The sequence below is a fragment of the Cuculus canorus genome, chromosome 4 (genome assembly GCF_017976375.1).
Source record: "Cuculus canorus isolate bCucCan1 chromosome 4, bCucCan1.pri, whole genome shotgun sequence".
In the NCBI taxonomy this organism is placed as follows: Eukaryota; Metazoa; Chordata; class Aves; order Cuculiformes; family Cuculidae; genus Cuculus; species Cuculus canorus.
The window spans coordinates 48,331,779-48,351,705 of record NC_071404.1 but is presented as its reverse complement, the minus strand read 5'-3'; the positions used below and the strand labels follow the sequence as shown (position 1 = coordinate 48,351,705).

At 50.1% G+C, this 19,927-nt stretch overlaps 1 protein-coding gene across 1 annotated transcript; it reads left to right on the top strand.

Moving 5' to 3' along the window:
- The first annotated feature begins 524 nt into the window (after positions 1-524).
- Positions 525-19,923, top strand: IGFBP7 (insulin like growth factor binding protein 7). The gene is made up of 5 exons (XM_054064311.1): positions 525-1,008; positions 15,177-15,286; positions 16,843-16,959; positions 18,027-18,153; positions 19,734-19,923. The coding sequence occupies exons 1-5, from the start codon at positions 540-542 to the stop codon at positions 19,751-19,753; spliced, it is 843 nt and encodes a 280-aa protein (XP_053920286.1). The 5' UTR covers positions 525-539; the 3' UTR covers positions 19,754-19,923.
- Positions 19,924-19,927: the final 4 nt, after the last annotated feature.

The window sequence follows — 19,927 nt, the reverse complement described above, 5'->3', positions numbered from 1 at the left end:
AACCATTCCTATCTCGCACTAAAGCATGTCCCTGAGCACCTCGTCTTTCAAATACCTCCAGTATTAAAACCGGGGCTTGCCCCAACCCAGGGGTAGGACCTTGTGCGTGTCGAACCTCACGAGGTTTGCAGATATGGATAAGATTTCTGGGAAATTTCAGACTGGACATCAGAAAAACATTGTTCACACAAAGGGCCATCGAACACTGGCAGAGGCTGCCCAGGGAGGGGGTGGAGTCCCCATCCTTGGAGGTATTTAAAAGGAGGGTAGACGAGGTGCTCAGGGACGTGGTTTAGTGGCAGATAGGACTGGTTTGACTCGACGATCCAAGAGGTCTTTTCCAACATGTAAGAGGGAGATCTGTTCTTTCCCAGCTCTCGTCTGGCTGCACACGCTGGACGGGGACGGTTCCAGGGCTGACGAACGACACCCTCTCCCCGATCCCTCGACAGCCCATTCGCCCGCGTTTCGCCCCCGGCGGGGCGGGGTTTGTTCCCCGCGGTTTAAGGTCTCGGCGGGGCGGGCGGCTCGGAGCCGCGATGCCTCCCTGGGCGCTGCTGGCTCTGCTGGCGCTGCTGCCCGCGCTGCCGGCCGCCTCCCCGCCGCCTCCCCCGGCCGCCTGCGGTCCCTGCGATCCGGCGCGGTGCGCGGCGCTGCCGGCGCGGGGCTGCGCGCTGGGGCGGGTGCGGGACGGCTGCGGCTGCTGCTGGCAGTGCGGGCGCGGCGAGGGCGAGGCGTGCGGGGCGGGCGGGCGCTGCGCCCCGGGGCTCGAGTGCGTCAAGAGCCGGCAGCGGCGCAAGGACAAGGGCGGCGACGGAGCTGCCTCCCCCGGAGCCGCCGCCGCCGCCTCGCCGCTCGGGGTGTGCCTCTGCAAGAGCCGCTACCCGGTGTGCGGCAGCGACGGCCTCACCTACAGCAGCGGGTGCCAGCTCCGCGCCGCCAGCCTGCGCGCACAGAGCCGCGGCGCCGCCGCCATCACCCAGCGCAGCAAGGGCGCCTGCCAGCAGGGTAAGGGGGGGCACCGCCGCCTCAGGGCGGCTGAGGGGCGCGGCGGCGGGTGGCGCTGCCTGAGCCTGCGCTGAGGCTGGAGAGCGGTGCTGCCCAAGCTCGCCCGAAGGCTTGAGACAGTGCTGCCACCTAAGCTCGCAGTAGTGCTTTACACCAATGCTGCTGCCTAAGCTCAGAGTAACGCTTTAGACCAAGAATGCTTCCTAAGCTCGCAGGAAGGCTTTAGACCAATGCTGCTTCCTAAGCTCGCAGGAAGGCTTTAGACCAATGCTGCTTCCTAAGCTTAGAGTAAGCCTTTAGACCAATGTTGCTTCCTAAGCCTCGAGTAATGCTTTAGGGCAGTGCTCCCCAAGCTCACAGTAAGACTTTAGACTAACGTTGTCACCTAAGCTCAGAGTCAGGCTTTAGACCATCGTGGCCACCTAAGCTCACAGTTGGGCTTTAGACTGGCGCAGCTGCCTAAACTCGCGGTAAGGCTTTAGACCAGTGCTTACTAAGCTCCTGGTAAGGCTTTAGACTAATGCTGCTGCCTAAGCTCACAGTAAGGCTTTAGACTGAGGCTTCTTAAGCTCTCAGTAAGGCTTTAGAGCAGTGCTGCCTAAGCTCACCGTAAGGCATTAGACTGGTGATTGCTAAGCTCACAGCAAGGCTTTAGAGCGATGCTTCCAAAGCTCGCGGTAAGGCTTTAGACTAATGCTGCTGCCTAAGCTCAGAGTAAAGCTTTAGACTAATGCCACTGCCTAAGCTCAGAGTAAGGCTTTAAACTGGTGCTGCCATCTAAGCTCACAATAAGGCTTTAAATAGGTGCTGCCTAAACTCGCAATAGGGCTTTAGATGAGTGTCGCCTAAGCTCTCAGTAAGTCTTTAGACGGACGCTGCCACCTAAGCTCACGGTACGTCTTTAGACCGACGCTGCCACCTAAACTCACGGTAAGGCTTTAGACCGACGCTGCCGCCTAAGCTCACGGTAAGGCTTTAGAGCGGTGCCGCCTAAGCTTGCAGTTAGGCTTTAGACTAGCGCTGCTGCCTAAGCTTGTGGTCAGGCTTTAGAGCGGTGCCACCTAAGCTCGCGGTCAGGCTTTACATCAGCCCCAGCAGGACAGAGGAACTTATCCACTCTTGGCTTCCAGCTCTGCTGGAGCTACACTGCCCTGCTTTTTAGGCTTTCCCTACAGCTTGCAATTCGGGATGCTGTGGGATGGGACAAAAGGATTGAGCCATCCAGGGGAGTGTTTGACAGAGGAAGATTGCAAACAGTGAAAAAAAGGAGATGATTAAATGGATGTGAAAGCCAGAGAAATTCAGAGCCAAAATTGACTGGCTTGCTTTGGTTTGAAGCTAAGCAGTGACTTTCCTCTGAGCCACGCATAACGGTTTGTCCTAGCAGTATTTCCAACCAAGAGCTGGATTCTTCCCAAGTTTTTGTTTAGGGATAGCACTCAAGGAAGAAATTGTTCTGCTGCGGAGCCTCTACAAGAAATCTTGGCTTCTAAGTGGGCTTTGCTGGAAGGGAGTGGTTGCACATAGCATGCAAGACATTTTCTGAAGATCTCAAGGACAGTATTGCAGTGCTAGTGCTGTTTTGGTGGAGGAGGGCTTTTATAAACACAGTATGTGTAGGGTCACAACCTCCACCTCCTCCTTTTTTTTCTTCCCATAACTGAGGCCAAGTATGTCTTGCAAAAAAAATGTTTCTGAAACTGCCAAGGAAGGCATGAAAGGCTGGGTAAGGATTGGGTTATGTGCTTTGATGTTGCCCATTAAATGCCCTCTGTGGCATTTCATAAACCCTGTGCAAAACATCAGGCTTGTATATTAGCCAGAAACATTGCAGTACAGCATTAACTCCTGGAGGGAAGGAGCTTCAGCCCTCAGGCTAATGTGGGATGGGACAGAAAAGCCTCTGTCTGGGCCTCCATCTAGCATTTCCTAGAGCCTCTCCTGCCCGTCAGACTTGGGAGATGGTCACAGCAGTTCTAAAAAAATACATGCTGCTTCTTGGCTCTGTTGGACCAGACTAAGTGAGCAGATGTGTTTGAAAGATGTCTGAGGTCATGATTCAGCTGTGTACTTGAGAAGAGGGCTGTATTCTCACTTGCCGTGCCTGAAGTCACCTGGGAGCAAAACAGGTATTGATACTCATATTGCAAGCTACCGCCCCAAACCTTGCCTGCACTTCCCTGTGCCCACTGCAGACTGGGTGCTGGCTTGGACAGGTGAGGCTTTGACCCGGACTATGGAAACAGAGTTTGATGAGGTCAGTGCAGACATGAGCCACTAGGCAGGATGGTGGGAGGCCACTGACCCACTAGCCTCCAAAAGCTCATGTGAGACTTTCTCCATCCTCTGTTCATCACAGCAGCAGCTTCCCTGAAGAGGGTCACAGTGCAGGACCATCACTCCATGCACAAACTATCACTTCCTTGGAGAAGGTCCCTTTGGGTGTGTAGATGTGCAGCAAGACACCTTTGAAGGCTCTTATTTGGTGCTGAGCCACTGGCAAAATGTCCCCTCCTCTGTCGCTTTGGGGAGCCACTCTTTTTTGGCTCCTGCTGCTGGGAGGTCTCTGACCCAGCATCGCGGGGATGGGGGCAGATGGGATGTGAGCTGCTCAGCAGTGGTGTCGCAACTGAATCTTCTGAGACTTCCCTTGGCTGCGTGAATTTTTCTTGTGCTGTGAACCTTCTTCTGGTAATACTCATAGAATCATAGAATCACTAGGTTGGAAGGGACCCACTAGGTCATCGAGTCCAGCCACTCCTAACATTCCCTAAACCATGCTCCTCAGCACCTCGTCCACCCGTCCCTTAAACGCCTCCAGGGATGGTAACTCAGCCACCTCCCTGGGCAGCCTGTTCCAGTGCCCAATGACCCTTTCCATGAAAATTTTTTTCCTGATGTCAAGCCTGAACCTCCCCTGGCGGAGCTTGAGGCCGTTCCCCCTTGTCCTGTCCCCTGTCACTTGGGAGAAGAGGCCAGCTCCCTCCTCTCCACAACCTCCTTTCAGGTAGTTGTAGAGAGCAATAAGGTCTCCCCTCAGCCTCCTCTTCTCCAGGCTAAACAACCCCAGCTCTCTCAGCCACTCCTCATAAGACTTGTTCTCCAGCCCCTTCACCAGCTTCATTGCTCTTCTCTGGACACGCTCCAGAGCCTCAACATCCTTCTTGTGGTGAGGGGCCCAGAACTGAACACAGTACTCAAGGTGCGGTCTCACCAGTCGCCTCACTCTGTGGCTTGCAGCTGAGGCAGGGTCTCAGCCTGTGCATGTGGTAGATATCTGGAAGTATTTCTGTAGCCTTCAGGGCCTCCTGACAGTGGGAAGGTGAGGGGGGTTGTAATCTCCACCCTAATCTTGAAACACTGGCAGGAGAGGACATCCATCCCATCAGCCCTGCAGAACAGAGTATCTTTTCAGTATCTTTCCAGTTAGAAGACAGCATTTTTTTTTCTGTTTTTCTAGAAGAACCTAGATGCTATGGGAGTCAAAGAGTAGAAATTCTGGTGTTTGCCATTCCCTACCACAAATGGACATGATCTCCTTTAAGACCCCAAGGATCCTGCACCAGGAGGCTACAGACAGGCAGGATACTGCCTACGTTAGTCGTATGTGTGACAGCTTTTGCACAGAGAGAAGTCCTTGAGGGACAGGGTTCTTGGGCTTCTTGCTGGAGGCAAACGGCCTCAGAGGTGACTGCATGCACTCACTGGATTATGAGGGTCACATCCTTTGGGTCCAAGAGTGAGCAGCCTATTAAGTCTGAGAAGAGATCCAGAAAAACATGCTTTTAGCAGTGGGTCCTGACTGTGTGTTTGCTATTTTTTTTTTCCCAAGTGGAGCTGGAGGGCTTGTTTTGCACATCCTATTCGAAAGCTGGTGCTTGGGAGGAGGAAATGCAGAGTTGTGGCTGCAGCTGGCCTTTGCTGTCATCAGCAGGAAGGGTGGCAGCTGGAGAGGGAGCATCCTGCGGAAGAAGGGAATGCATCTGGTGATGGTTTATTGGTAGATGCTTCTCAACCACACTAGTACTGTGACATACTGGAAGTAGAAGGGCAGGAGATAGGACGTGGAGAGATGCAAATGAGGCAAACACTGGTTTATCCCTTTCTTGAGTCCTGCCACTGTTTGGTCAAACCTCACCTCCCAGGCAAGGTGGGAATGAGTTTCACCATGGTTTCCTCCTCTTCTTCTGCCTTGAAATACATGCTTGAGACACAGGGACTGGTCACAAGCAATTAAAAGGCTTTGGCTCCTATTCCTTGGCTAACTGGGTTTGCATTTCATATCCTCTCTCCTTGTCTCTCTTGTCTCTCCTTATCCTCTCTCTTGTCTATCGCCTTGTCTCTCTGTCTGTACCACATATTTGTGGGTCTGAAGGAGGTATCCCTGCTGGGAGAGGCAGTCCTACTGATCTGTTATAGGCAACACCATGTGGGCATGAGGAAAGGCGCCTGGAAACAAAGCGCTCTGCTACATAAGGCTTCACGGCCAAAATACACCTTGAGACACAGATCTTTTTCCACCGTAGATGTATTTCCAAGGGGATAAGAGTTCATTAAAATGATATCTGATAAAGCTGACCAAATGCATGTCTTGCTGAGCTTTCCCTATTCATCACGGTGCCCATCGCAGGGGTTTCTGTGCAGTGCCCTGAGGTTTTTGCTTGCTAAGAGGTACTGCCCATTGACTGGGAACAACTTGGCTCTTTCATTGTTTCTCGGTAGCAAAAGAAAGGAGCCAGTTGTTGGCCCTACATAATTTGCCTTGACCTTGTCCTTGAGATTCTCTTTCTGCTGTTTGTTTCCCAGACCTCTCGGGTCTGATGCCTGTGTTCTTTGTACAAAAACAGTGAAGCCGTGCAGAAAAAGGTATTTCCGTTGCAGCCAAAACTTTGTGTGGGAGGAAAAAGAAGACACAGTTGAGAAGAGTTTGAGAGAATGGGAATAACCCTTGCTATACCTGCACTTGGCAGGTGCAGGGATGCAGCCAGCCCTTCCTAGAGTGGGTTGCACATGGGTGGGACTGTTGGGAGTGGCTGGAACAAAGGTAACTTACTTGATTGGCAGCTCCTTGAGGCTGCCTGGCTGCTGTGTTAGCAGGGCATGGCAAAGCTGCTGACGGCGTTTGCTCTGAGGGAGCAGGGAGCAGTGCTGCAATGCTCCCTCTCAAGTGGGCTCCTGCTGTGCCCTTACAGTGGGCTCTGGGTTTGCCCTGCTCTTTGCCAGGAAGCCACTACCTTCATCCCATCTTTACCCTCATGCCTCAGTAGCCTATTTGTAACAAAGCAGTGCCAAGGCTGTGCAGGAGATGGATGCTGTGAAGTTTTCCAGCTGCTTTCCAGCATTGCCTTTAAATGGATTGTCCCACTGGCTGCAAATACTCATAGCTGTGCTCAGGTCTGCTGCCAGCTCTTGCAGGGCAGGCCTGGACACAAAGCAGAAGCTGGCTGGCAAGGCAGGTACAGGTGGTCAGGGGTGCCACCTCCAGTGGCCCTCTTGGTGGGAGAGGAGGCTGCTGGAACAGCTGGAGAGCAGCCAGCTGCCCACAGATGTTCAGAAGTGCCCACATGCAGTTGGTGGCTTCAGTAATTTAAGCTGAAATTAATTCTGCTGTGCATGCACTGAGGCTGTTTATAGCCAGCTGGGACCTGGGGCAGGAGAACCATGGTACCCACTGCCATGCAAAGCCAGCTGGCATAAAGAATTAGGGCTGCGTGGCTCAGCTCAAGCCAGGCAGAAAAACAGCCTCAAAGAACCAATCCCCATCAAAGAGCTAGCGGGAATTTTGGCATGACAAACTCTCTGAGCTGAAAAATACCAGGCACGGACTTGTTGCCTAACCAGGGCAAGGGGAGACAAATACCTCCAAGTCTCTCTTATCGTTAGCTACCAGCAAATACCTGCTTTGAGGGGCATGTTGTGACTGCTGCAGATGCTGCTGAAGTTGCCTCATTACAGCCCAGAGGCCTCGTGATTTGAAGTCCCTGGTACTTGTTCCATCAGGGTCGAGGTTTCCAGGTTGTTTTGCTTTGCCTTTATATTAAACAGCTTCCTTAACGAGATTTTAGCACGGTAACTGTAAAAACCTCAGAATCCAATGAACCAAAACCTTTTCAAACTATAAATAAAAGGCTTTGCCTTTCTTTTGCGCTCACTTCTTTCTTGGCGGAAGCCAAGTGCCTGCTCTCACCCAAATGCAGCGTACCACAGGGTGGCTCTTGGTGAACATCAGAGGACAGTGTTCCACTCCCCAGGGAACCGTTGCTGTTTTGTATCTACCAACAAGACCTCCTGGAGGTAGAAACTCGGGGCTTCTCTGGGTGAAGGGTAGATTTGCTGGCTTACAAAGCTGCCTGCTTTATTTCTATTGATCTGAACGTGGCTTAGATTTCTGTGGCTCCATGAAAGGCTTTTCCCAGCAATGAGAATGTGCAGGGCTTTGCCCTATGGTGGTAAAGGCTCAGCGCCTTGCAGGATTCATCCCACAGGCTGCAGAGCTTATGAACAGCAGGACCAGGAGAGAGATTCTTTTAAAGCTGACTGTAACCAGCACTGAAGGATGCCTGGTCTGGGGGCATCCCAGTCACTGGAGCTGAGCTCTCCCACCGGAGTCGAATCATTTTGGCTTGCCAGAAGCCCAGGCAGCATCCCTCCCTAGAATGGCTCTTTTTGCTATGGTGCCACCCACCAGCTCAGGGAAAGGTGGGTGCAAGGTTTCTTGGCTGTCTACAGGACTTAAAAAATGGGCTGATGGACCTAGGAATGTGGTTACCAGGCTCTTACGGAAACTGATGGCCCCAGGGTCAAGTACATGGCTGCCCAAATTCCTGCCACTTACCTCAGCAGCCCTTTTGCTTTGCTGGTGCCTCAGTGTGGACTGTGGACGAAGAGATGCTGCCTCTCTATTTCTCTCTTGTGAGACTTCATCTGGAGTACTGCATCCAGTTCTGGAATCCTCAACATAAGGATATGGAACTGTTGGAATGGGTCCAGAGGAGGGCTATGATCGGCTATGAAGATGATCAGAGGGCTGGAGCACCTCCCATAGAGGACAAGCTAATACAGTTGGGGTTGTTCAGCCTGAAGAAGAGAAGGCTCCGAGGAGACTTTATAGTGACTTTCCAGTACCTGAAGAGGCTACAGGAGAGCTGGGGAGGGACTGTTTACAAAGGCTTGTAGTGATAGGGCTAGGGGCAATGGGTATAAGCTGGAGAGGGGCAGATTTAGACCAGACATAAGGAAGAATTTGTTCACGATGAGGGGGATGAGGCACTGGCACAGATTGTCCAGGGAAGTTGTGGATGCCCCATCCCTGGAGGTGTCCAAGGCTGGGTCGGATGGGGCCTTGGGCAGCCTGGTCTGGTGGGAGGTGTCCCTGCCCATGGCAGGGGGATTGGAACTGGATGATCCCTTCCAACCCAAACTATTCTATGATCCTATGATTCTATGCTTAGTTCTCACAGGTCACTTTTAAAACAAGAAACATAAATCACATCTGTTGGTTCATTCCATCCAAATTCATCTGTTGAAGCTTTATCAGAAATATTTTAGTATTGTGGGTGGTTTGTTGTTTTTTCTTAATCCACTGCCAGCATAGAACAGGAATGGGGGTTTGGGGAAAAAGTTAGTGGAAGATGGGAGGCTGCTGTTACCACTGATGTTGGCTCATCCTCTTCTGAAAAAGCTTCCTTAAATTCAAAGGCTCCCAACAATTTTAGACACCAGCAAGCATAGTTCGTATCAGATCACATTTTGCAGGAAATTCTTCAGGATTTATAATTTTTAATTAGTGAGTGCTTGGTTGCTTTAGTTCTTACCTCCTGTTCTTCCTTTCCTGGATTTTAAGGGAATTAAAAGAATATCTGCATTTTATGAGTGCTTTCTTCTCTGGGAAGGAGAGATTTAGATAAGTTTTTGTGAAGTCGTCTGTAGTTGAAAATGAGCTAAATTCCCTAATTCTTCTGGGAAGCTTATGTGGGTTTCTGCATCAGCTGGGAATGGAGGCCTTGCAGGAGGGGACTGCTACCCGCTTTCTCCCACTGCAAAGGGAAGTGTTGCATTTGCAGGTGGATCTTGCCAACATTTTTGTACAGTGTCCAGAGGGTCTGTGGCAAAGCAGAGCTGCATAGGTGTGCGGTGGGTTAAACCTTTTGTTTTGCACCGTAAGGTCTTTTCAGGTGGAATGTGCTGCAGGGATGTGATGCGCTTCAGTGAGTTGCATGCTTTTCTAGCACCCGGTGCGTGGGGGTTTTGAGACAGAGTTTCAAGGGCTGAAGCTTTATGCTTGTATTTTTTAAAATAACCTGTAACGTTGTTTTTTTCCACTATTGTAGGATAGGCCATAAATTTCTCCTTAAAAGGCATTTAGTTATTTGAAAAAGTTTTGGTTCATTGGAGCTTGAGTTTTTATGGTTACTGTGCTAAAATCTCATTAGGGAAGCTGTTTAATATATTACACGGCAGTTCAGAGTCTTTGAGAACATCAGTATGCCGGGGACTAGGCGAAACCCTCCACTGCCCAAGATAATCCCATATTTCACCTGTGTCTTCATACTTAATCATCACAGCATATCCAAAAATCACTAGAAAGGAATGATTACAGATCAGCAAATTCCTCCCTGTTTGTTTTTTCTGTTGCTGGAAAGGCATGCTGTGTTTAAAAAAAATGCATTTAATCCTTTGTTGGGCTGAGGTTGATTGAGGTTCATACTAAATAGGAGATTACCACGTAGCAAGTCTAATCAGGGTGGACTTTTGAAAGTTCTGCTTGCTTTTCCATGCATAAATGCTGCCATGCCTTGTTTTCTTGTCTCCCACTGCAAGCTTTTCACATTCTATCCAGGCTTTAGCCCATGGTCGTCCTTGTGCTATAGTGACAGTTTTCGTAGTAAAACGGAGCCAAGGTCACATGAAGAGAAAGGAGAAGGTGGCAGCCAGGGAGAGAGAAATTCCTTGATAGAGCTTGTCTGGGAGGTCTGGGACAAAAACTCCCACAAATATGAGTGCAGATATGGCTGGGAAGCAGCAAGCATGTTTGCAGAAAGCTACTGCCTGTCTGACCCCAGGGACAGCAAACTTCAGAGACTAGCAAAAGGAAAGGGAGTGGGGAAAAAAGGGTGGAAGGATGGGGAAAGGCAGGAGAGAATCATGACAGATAGCTGGTGGCCCTGCCTGACGCTGACACTGGCTCAGTCTCAAGTCTTCAGGGCTAGGGGTGAACCTGCATTTAAAGCATTTGCAGCCTCTCCGGGGTCACTGAGCGGCTGAAGTCTGAGGATGAGCATCCAAACAGACTCAGTGTCTGGCAGCTCCCTTGGTCTAGTGTCTCAGAGCCTCTTTCTGTAACTCCTTAGTATCTTTAAGGCCAGGTTAAAGAGGATAGAGAAATGCTTTCAGAAAGAAGTAAAGAGTGAGGCTTGTAAATCTGCCAGAAAGTGGTAAGCAGCTTTGGGAATAGGAAAGGCCAGAAGCTGCTTACCCTTTCTGTCTGCTGCAGCCTCTAACAAAGCATCGAGTTAGGAGACAGACACTGAGGCCATGCCAACTCATTGGGTAGATGTTGCTTACAGACGGTTTCCCCTACTCCATATAAAGTAATTTTGAAAGGAAAATACTTTCCCACCAACTTAGGAAACTCAAGTGGGTCTATTTTCAGACTTGCAAGAGCTTGTGGGGGTGAAAACTGTCCAACTTTTGCTTTGATTTGCTGTCTCACAGGGAGTGTTCCCAGTCTGTGTTTCACCCCGGGGCTGTGGTACAGCGATGCAGTGCTCAAGAGGGCTGGCTGGGAACCAGGCTGGTGCCTGTACATGCTTCAGCGTGGGGTACATAGCTTCGTGGGTTCGTGGTCAGGACTTCCCATGCACACCCAAGCACCAGAGCATATCCCACAGTCCTTAATGGCAACCTTATTTCTGCCTTCAGTGACATATCAGTAACCCCCTTGACTTTAGCAAAATAGGTATTGCCTGGTGTGCTGGGGTATTAATTATTTGTATGTATAGACACCAGAGGAAGATCAGCAAGGACCAGCTAACCCTGAGCTGTGACAGACCATCCTGGTACCAGCGAGGGGCAGGCGGGTGGGCTGGGAGATGCTAGATCTCTGCCTGCTGTGGCTGAGCAGGGAAGAGGTGTCTGGCACTGTGGGGTGGGGGGTTGAGAACAGATGCCAAATGATAGTCTCATCTAGGAAGTCAGAGGCTCTGCTGCATGGTGCTGTAGCAGAAAAGCAACTACACGATCTGCAGAAAAAAAAAAAATAATCCCTGGGTTTCCAGGCTCCTTTCCCGGGGGGTGAATGAGCTCGCTGGCTCTGTAAATAAGACCCTTCCAGGGCCAAGGAGAGCTATTTGTCTTATGAACAATGGGCAGAGCAGGGAGGAAATGCCTGAAGTGCCTGCAGAGAGCAGCTGATCTCCATCAACAGCCTGTGCTGTCCTCTCGGCCAAAGAGCTCCTGAGCAGTCAGGATAAGTACAGGCAGGGAGCATCCTGTGCATCCACATGGCTCCTGGCTCAGTCCCTGGTGGGGAGCAGAGACCAGTCAAACACACTGATGGAGGTGAGCATTTTCATCAGCAGGTACAACCTGTGAGTCCCAGCCCAAAGAAAGCAGACAGAGGAATGTCCCCCTTCCTGGGCAGTGCTGCAAGTAGAGCAGCAAGGCTTCTAAGATGCACGCTGTAGGATGAGGGCTGGGGGGCTCTTTGCTGGCAGGAATCAAGTCAGCTGCTCTGTACAAGGCAGGCTTGTTTCCAGTCTTGCTAAGCACGTGGTGGCCTTGCTCCCTTCACAAGAACCCCCAAAGTGAGAGGGGTGACTTGCGGAAGGGAATGTCCTCACATCCTCTGAAGTCCCCACAAGGCTCGGGCAGCCCCTGCCTCTTCTGTTGTGACAGGTTGCTGCGTCCCCTGCCCATCTTTGGCTGCTTCGGGGCATTGTGGGAGAGAGCATGAGAGGGACCAATGTGGGCAGTAAGCCTACCATGCACCTGGGTGTCAGCTCACTGTGGGGGGGAGTCTAGCTACCGCTACAGCCTGTTTCAATTCGACTTTAAATCTGCTGACTTCTTGGCCTTTCTCATTTATTTTTAGTGGAGGAAGAAGCCTTGCTCTAGAGTTTTGGCTGTCTGGATTTAAGTCAAATAACCCGAGAGACCACACTGACTCTTCTCATGACACTGTTGGATCTCTCGGGATGTGTGTTCCCTCCTGGGCTCAGCGCCGTGCCAGATGGAGGCAGAACCCTGTGACTGCTCCTGAGTTCATTTTGCAGCCAAAGGCAGAGTCTGACGTTCCTCCTGGTTGGGTCAGGATGTACGTCCCAAGCTGCAGGCTGCCTCATAAGGGCCACGCTCTTGCTGTGCATCAGCTGCTGTGGTAAGCCAACCAGAGGTTTGATGTGAAGCTGTGGAGGCAATTTCTGTTTCTGCGGAAGATAAACAATTTCTCCTTACCCAGGAGGTGGGTAGAAATTCCCTCTCTCTTTTTCCCTGCCAGCAGTTGCTGCAGAAAAATCTTAGTGTGACCTGCTCCTGGCAGGGTGAGCAAACATCCGAGGGCAGAGGGTGCGTCTTGACACAAGGGGAAACTTAGTGGCAGCTGAGACTGAGACACTATGGACAGTGGATTTAGTGGTGTGTTGAATGCTGCTGGTTCCCAACCAGGGAATAATTGAGCCAGATCTTGGAAGAGCATAGCAGTGCCTTAAAATCAGGGTTTTAAGACAAGAATCAGGATCTCGGTTTTTCTATGGTGGGAGATGGTCGTCTTTTGAGGGCACCTGTGTTATTCCTGCCTCATGGAGAACCCCAGTGACAGGTGATGAAGAGGATGGTGTCATACAGGGGGAAATGTAAGCCTGCCTCTCGGGGGCAGGCTCTGAGCTCTGCCCCAGGAAGGCTACCTTTCACGTGGAGAGTTTAGCCTGGCTGGAGCAGCAGCAGGCCATGCTGGGTGCTCGTTAGCTGGAGGCCCTTGTAGAGCATGGGGTGAGCTAAGCAGCTTGGGGACATCCGGGTCCTACCAGAGCTGCCAAGTGCCCTATTGTTCAATGGAGACCAAAAAAGAACAGCAGGGCTGTGCAGGAAATGGCTGCGCTGGGGAAGGGGAGCAAAGTGCATAACCTCAGGTGGCCCCATCGTGGGGACAGTGATACCCTGGGCTGGCCACAGCCCTGCTGTTGCACAGGGAGCGGGCAGTGCTTTGGGCAGGAGCGTGCTGGGGGCACTACCCCTTGGATCACTCTGCCATACTGTGCTACAGTGGTAGTTAGGGGAACAGCCTGTGGTGGGGTGTCGCTTAGAGTACAGAGACGGGCACTGTCCAGAGGTACAGATCTGCTCTGAGTCAACTGGAGCAGGGATAACCGCAGCACCCTTCCATATGGGAAAGAGTGCTTTGACTCCAACACAGCCCTTTCCTGGCTGGTGTGCAGGAGTCAAATCCAGGCAGCAACACAAGCAACAACAGCATAAGTGATGTAATGAAAGGCTGCTAAAATCCTTCTCTCAGCTGAATCAGTTCTGCACTGCTGAGGAGCACCTGGGTCAGCCCTACTGATGGTGAGGTGTGGTTTTAACCATCACTTGGGCTGCACATAAAATTTCCCTGCTTCTATACAGCTACCTTCTGTTTAAACCAGGACTGGCATACCTCTGTAACAGAGAATTGGGATGCCCCATGTCTCTTAGCGGCTTCCCACCAGCAGGCAATGTACAGTTGTTCCTGGACAGGGAAGCCTTGGAAGAGAAGAGCAAACACTTCTCTGGGATCAAATCAGTGGCTCCGGAGTGGAAAGCCACCTCGGCATCCCTTACGCTAAGACAGAGGGATGGTTGATGTCCTCTGGCTGGCGATACCAGTGTGAATCTGACCCTAGATCCCAAGGAGGGAAAAAGATGCCAGCTTTCTGCTGGAAGATGTTGATGCAGTGGGATGCACCTGAAACCTGATCCCCACTGCCTACAAGAGAGCCACAGGGCAGCGTGTCATGCAGGTCAATGCATGTTCAGGACCCCAGAGGGTGCATTAGGCCCCAGATCTGCCCCTTTTTATGGGTCTGGGAGTGAGCCATGGTCTGTGTGCTGGTGTAGCTGGGGGCTTCAGGCAGGCTGGGTCTGGAGAACTTGTTTGCATAGCAAATGCCTACTCCTGGTGCAGCCGAATGGGAGCCTCAGTTTCCTACTACCGCCTGCATCTTCAAGGAGAAGGGGAAAATCTGCTGTGTTCTTCAAGCTAGCAATAAGTGGAAGCAAATACCATGTTCTTTATTGGTCTGCCCTTCCTGTCGTGGGGAATTAATAGCTACATTTTGCAAAACAGCCCAACTAAAGAGGGATTGAACAGAAAAGGCCATTCTTCCCTTCCTGGGATAAGGGTTACGTCTCTTATATTTCCTAGCCTGAGGGGTAAACATCTCCAGCCAGATCTGTAAAACAGTTCTGTTCCCATGTGGTTTTGGAAGCAACTCCCTGTTTAACCAGGGATTGGAGCTCTCTGGGGAAAAAGAAACTCTGCATTCACCTGCTCCCTTCCCAGACCACCCCCCAAAGGGGAGCGTTGCCATCTTCCAGCCAGCCTTCTTTGGCTGAATATTGCATACAGGTAAACCAGGAGCAGCATAACACTGAATTCTGCTAGCCAGCTGCCACAGGCTTTGCTGCAGATTAAAATCATGCTGAAAAGAGAAGATGCTGCAAAGCTGGTCAAGCTCTCCATGGCATGAGGAAGAGTGGAGTGGGACCGTTTCCTGGGGTGTCTTTTCCTATGTGCCATCTCAGTGTCAGTGATGCACTTGGTGGCTGCATAGTGAGCAGAGGCAGCAGTTTATGGAGTACTGCTCAGTCCCTAAGAGAACAGAATACAAACCCAATCCTAACTTTAACCTCAATCCTGCAAGTAGATGGACTGATCACCTGAACTGCTCAACACTTGTGTTTCCATCTGAGGCAAGTGCCCATCAGCCTGAAGAGTTTAAAATCAGATGCTTGTGCAGCTTTGGAGAGGAAGTGTTTTGGTGTGGGATCAGTTCAGCAGGTTTTGCTTCAAGCAGGACCCCCTTTCACTGCACTCTCAAAACCTGTCAGAAGTGACTGAAAAGTTTAGTCAGGAAGCAGGCTTGCAGTCACCCAGTGCTTAGAAGTATTTATCTCTTTTCTTTTTTTTGCAGGACCTTCTATTGTAACCCCTCCAAAGGACATCTGGAATGTGACAGGAGCGCAGATCTACCTGAGCTGTGAAGTCATAGGCATCCCAACTCCTGTCCTCATCTGGAACAAGGTAAGGGTTTGATAGAAGCTCTTGGAACACAGCAAAGCAGCTGAAACTCCTGGTAAACATAAAAACCACAGTAGTTTCCTCCTTAGAAACATACATCTTTGAGTTCTCCCTCCTGTGCAGTTCTGTCCACCCCCAAGACATCTGGCTTTACTTAGTGTTTCGTAAACAGTGGTGACTCGGGTGCCTGGACACGGCTGGCCCACATCAGGCACCCGTAAAGCAGTTACCTCCAGTAGCTGACTGCGTGCTGACTTTGGCAGTGCACTGGTAATACCTGGCGCAGGGTGGGGGCCAGGCTTGAGCAGGGAGGATCCTACTCGTAGGGCTGAGAGCCACTACATGGCTCCTGTAGCCTCTTCAAATGCCACAGGTTTGTGGGCGCTTGGGAGGGAATCTTAAAACAGCCTGAAACAATAGTAGGTTAAGAATACTACAGAGAAAAAAAGCTGCATTAGCCCAGGGACTGCTCTGTTCTCAGACAGCAAGTGTGATTCGTAGGGGTTTCAGAACAAACTGTTGAGTGATCGTACTATGTAGGTGTGTTGACCCAGGCAGCATTTTCTGTCTGCTTACAAGCAAAGCACCACGTTTGTCGGTACCGCTCTGCTTTTCTTGCCTCTTCCTAATGGCTGAGAGACTGTTGGACCTGGTGATGACAAAGGCTAAGCACCACTTTTTCCAAGCTGTGCTCTGGGATTGGATACACAGCACTGGGAAATGACTGCATTGCTGCTCTCTCATTGATGCTGTACCCACCTGGAGGGGCTGCCTGGTTTGCTGCAGCAGAAACCTACAGGGCTGTTCCTGGTCAGTTTGGAAGAGGATAGGTCATGCAGGGAAATCCCATTACAGGAGCAACATGCAGACACTCAGTTCTCTGCTGCTGCCATGCTAAAAAGCCTGATGGTCAGGAAAGTTGCAGGGAAGCCTCTTCCAACAAGGTCAATTGTCAGCTACTGATGTCGTCTCAGTCCCAAGCCAGAAGGCAGCTGCTGGAGCCTGCTGAACTGGATTGATGTATGGCTACCAGCAGGTGCAGGCAGATGAATCCTCCTTGTTCAGCACAGCATCATTTGGTGGGCTGAACACACCTTCAAATTCTGTGAGACCTTTGGTGAGGGACACATTTGCACGCCCCGCTGCCCAGCACTGTTAACACCACAAAGCTCTGCTGCTTTACCCATTGCTGCTAAGGGAAGGGGAATGAGAATCATGGAATCATAGAATGGTTTGAGCTGAAAGGGACCTTAAAGATCATCTAATTCCAACCGCACTGCTACGGGCAGGGGCACCTCCCACCAGACCAGGCTGCTCAAGGCCCCATCTGACCTGGCCTTGAACACCTCCAGGGATGCAACCTCAGTGCAGACCCTGAGGCATTTGGGCTACAGTACACAGAGGTTAAGATGAAATGCTTTCACTAGAAAAAACATTGCTCTTGCACAAAACACAGTCATGTAAAACTGGTGTTGATCTTGTCTGTGTGCAGGTATTGGTCCTAAGAGTTCTAACATAAGAAAGCCTCAAAGTTCTTACCTTTTTGCCCTTCTGTTTAGATAATTAGGGGACAGTATGGTGTCCAGAGGATGGAGCTTCTGCCTGGGGACCGGGAAAACTTGGCTATCCAGACCCGAGGGGGCCCTGAGAAACACGAAGTGACCGGCTGGGTGCTTGTAAGTACATTGTGAATGCACAAAGCTGCACAAGCAGTACAGTGCAGTTTGCAAACACCTTATGAACAAAGAACAGTGCAGAAGACACCTGGCAGCAGACAGGGCGTTTGGAGAAAAACAACCTGTGAGAGTAGGCATGAAGGGTAAGGGTGGCTGCTGGCTCCAGTCTTACCCATTGCAGCTTTTCACCTCTGTCTAGCATGCAGCAGAGGCGTGCATTCTATGAGCAGAGAAGGCTAGACTTAAATAAAAGATCTCATTTCTGTATGTCATTACTTTCCTGCTGCCATGAGTGGGAAAGAGACCCTCTCCATGCCTAGGAAGGAATCAGTAGAGGGGCAAGGCATCCCTAAAACCCACCGACAGCTGAGAAGCCCTTATAGATCTGGCAGAACTGCCCTTTACTTAGTGGAGCACATCACCTGTCTGAGAATAGCACATCTTGGAAGCCACCAGCTCTTCCTTAACAGACTTCCAGGAGTACCTGCAGGTTCCTCAGGGATTGCCATACATCAGAGGGAAGTGTCGTGCATCCTGGTAAAAGAATTGGAAGTACAGTGGCTCCCAGCTGCAGAGAAGCACAGCTTAGGGTGTTGGTTGCTGCACCACTTGCAAAAGCAGAGGTGGAAACCAGGAGACAAAAGGGTTCGAGCTGATGATTTTGCTGAACTGATTGACTGGATGGAGGATTTTGTAGGAAGGCTTTTGCTCCCCTTACAAAGCATGCAGTGCTTTGAGACATCTCCAAACTAAGTAAAGAATAAAAGACAAGGAGGGAACACTCCAGTGTGTGTAAGCTGGCCTGGGCAAAGAAAGCTAGGCTGATCCACAGGAGTGGGTGCTTGTCACAAACCTCACTGAGGAGAGCCACCACAATCTGAACCAGACTGTTCAGTGCAGACAGAAGAGATCACGTTGTTTGTGTGGTAAGGGTTAACCACATAGAGTCTGTTCATCTCATTATGCCTCAAGCAATTAACAGGTTATATAAGATACCTTAAAATAGAATCACTTCTACCTGTGTATAGCATACTTACTGGGGGAACGGGGTGTGTTTCTTCCCCTAGATATCTCCTCTGAGCAAAGAGGATGCTGGAGAATATGAGTGTCATGCATCAAATGCCAAAGGAGAGGCAACGGCTTCTGCAAAAATCCACGTTGTGGAGACTCTGCATGAAATAGGCCTGACCAAAGGTAGGTAGTGTGGCTGAACACTCAGCAGCTCTTTCCCCTAAGAGTTTACTCAGTTCTGTGACACAGAACCACTTCTGATTAATGGTTTCTGAAAAAGAGAAGCACTCTAGAAATAACAGTTTAATATGCAGATTTTACTGGCTTTGGCAAAACATTCCCAGCAAACCTCTGAAACTGAACAAGGTAGAGTTCTCAAGGGATTGTTAATTAATCCCCCAGGTGCTGTAAAGTACTGGAGATTATGGTACCAAGTTAAAAATACCTTTTGGGGTTTTTATCAAAGCAACTTTCAGTGACTTTTACAGCCCTAAATTTGTATCCTCCTTTCAGTGTACTCAGAACACTTCCAAACCTGCTCATTTCTCCTAGGAGCCCTATCGGCACAACCAGCAGCCCCAAAACAACAGGGGGAACTTCAGACACTTAAATTCCTGCAGCATCCCTTCATCTCCTTATTTTTCCCTATTCTGCAAACATCCTAGCTCCTGCCATTCTCTCTGCACGCTGGAGTGTCAAACCTCGGGGGGACAGATGTGCCACAGCACACCATTAGACAAGACCTGAAGCCTTTCTCATGCAGCCCTCAGCCAGTTTTCAAGCCCAGGTCCTCTTTGCCAGGCTGCACGCAAAGCTGATGGCAAACCAGCCCCTCTCATTCCAGCTGCAAAGAGGATGGCTTAGTACCAGGGCCACATGTTCTTTGCAATAAATACTGCTGGAGCATTATTTGAAACCATGCCTAGGGCAGAGGCACCGGGAATAAAGCATCCAGCTACAGAACACTGTGCTGCCCAAATACACTTTTGGACATAATCCTTAGTTTTAATCCCACTAGCTTTACACAAATGACAGTCTTGACTTCTTGCACACTTATATCCCTGAATAGATGGAAGACTTCCTTTAGGAAAATATTAACAGCACCGGGGATTGAAATACAAGCATAAAATTAATCCCAGTGTCACTTACACATAGGAACTTTTGCTAAGGGTTTTCAGCCAGTCTCTAATCCCTTTTCAAACATCTGATTTATAGGTATTAATGAAATTCAGTTTTACGGAGTTGTGCCAGGAGCAGCACACTTGTACCCCAGAATAGATTTTCGCTCCCACTCTCACAGTAACTCTGCTGCGAGGTTATAATAGTGCATATATTCCCTCATGATTTATTTCTTATACACACACCACACGTCACAGCTGTTTCTTTTCAGCTGTAGGAAAGCTCCCAAGCAAGCTGTAGCTAAGCAATGAGCTGGCAGTCCACAATCACTAAAAGGAGATTGCTGACGTTGGTGGAACAAACTGTCAGACATACCAGGCTCTTCCATAACTACACACTGCACAGTTAGGGACTCTGTGTCCCATGTCCAGGTGATCTCAGCACAGAAAAATGCCATTACCATCCATCCCTCTTGCTGCTGTAGTCCTGCAGCAACCTCGGGAAAGAAAGGGGGAGTCAGAACTAAGTTGTCATGTCTGGCCCCCAGCTAAGGCCTCAGTTAACTCAGTCATTGTGTTACTACTCAAGCTGTGTTATTGCCCTGTGAACAATAGAGAGTGTAACATGTTTTTGTTTCTCCACAGATGACGGTGCAGAGCTGTGATGTGAGGACTTTCACCTACGCCCAGTTTTAAGTTAGTATTTTGGAAAGCTGCAACCTCTGTCTTTTTCTAGCTCACTAATCATTCCCGCCTAATGCCCTTATTCTTTGATTACCGATTTGCTTGCACACTTCTTTTACAGATACACAAATAAAGAGATTCACAAGTTTGATTAC

What these genes read in the sequence shown, in the direction of transcription:
- IGFBP7 (XM_054064311.1), top strand. Translation starts at nt 540, where the DNA reads ATGCCTCCCTGGGCGCTGCTGGCTCTGCTGGCGCTGCTGCCCGCGCTG. An exon ending in CTGTCCTCATCTGGAACAAG is followed by an intron (nt 15,287 to 16,842) that starts GTAAGGGTTTGA and finishes CCTTCTGTTTAG; the next exon opens with ATAATTAGGGGACAGTATGG. An exon ending in TGAAATAGGCCTGACCAAAG is followed by an intron (nt 18,154 to 19,733) that starts GTAGGTAGTGTG and finishes GTTTCTCCACAG; the next exon opens with ATGACGGTGCAGAGCTGTGA.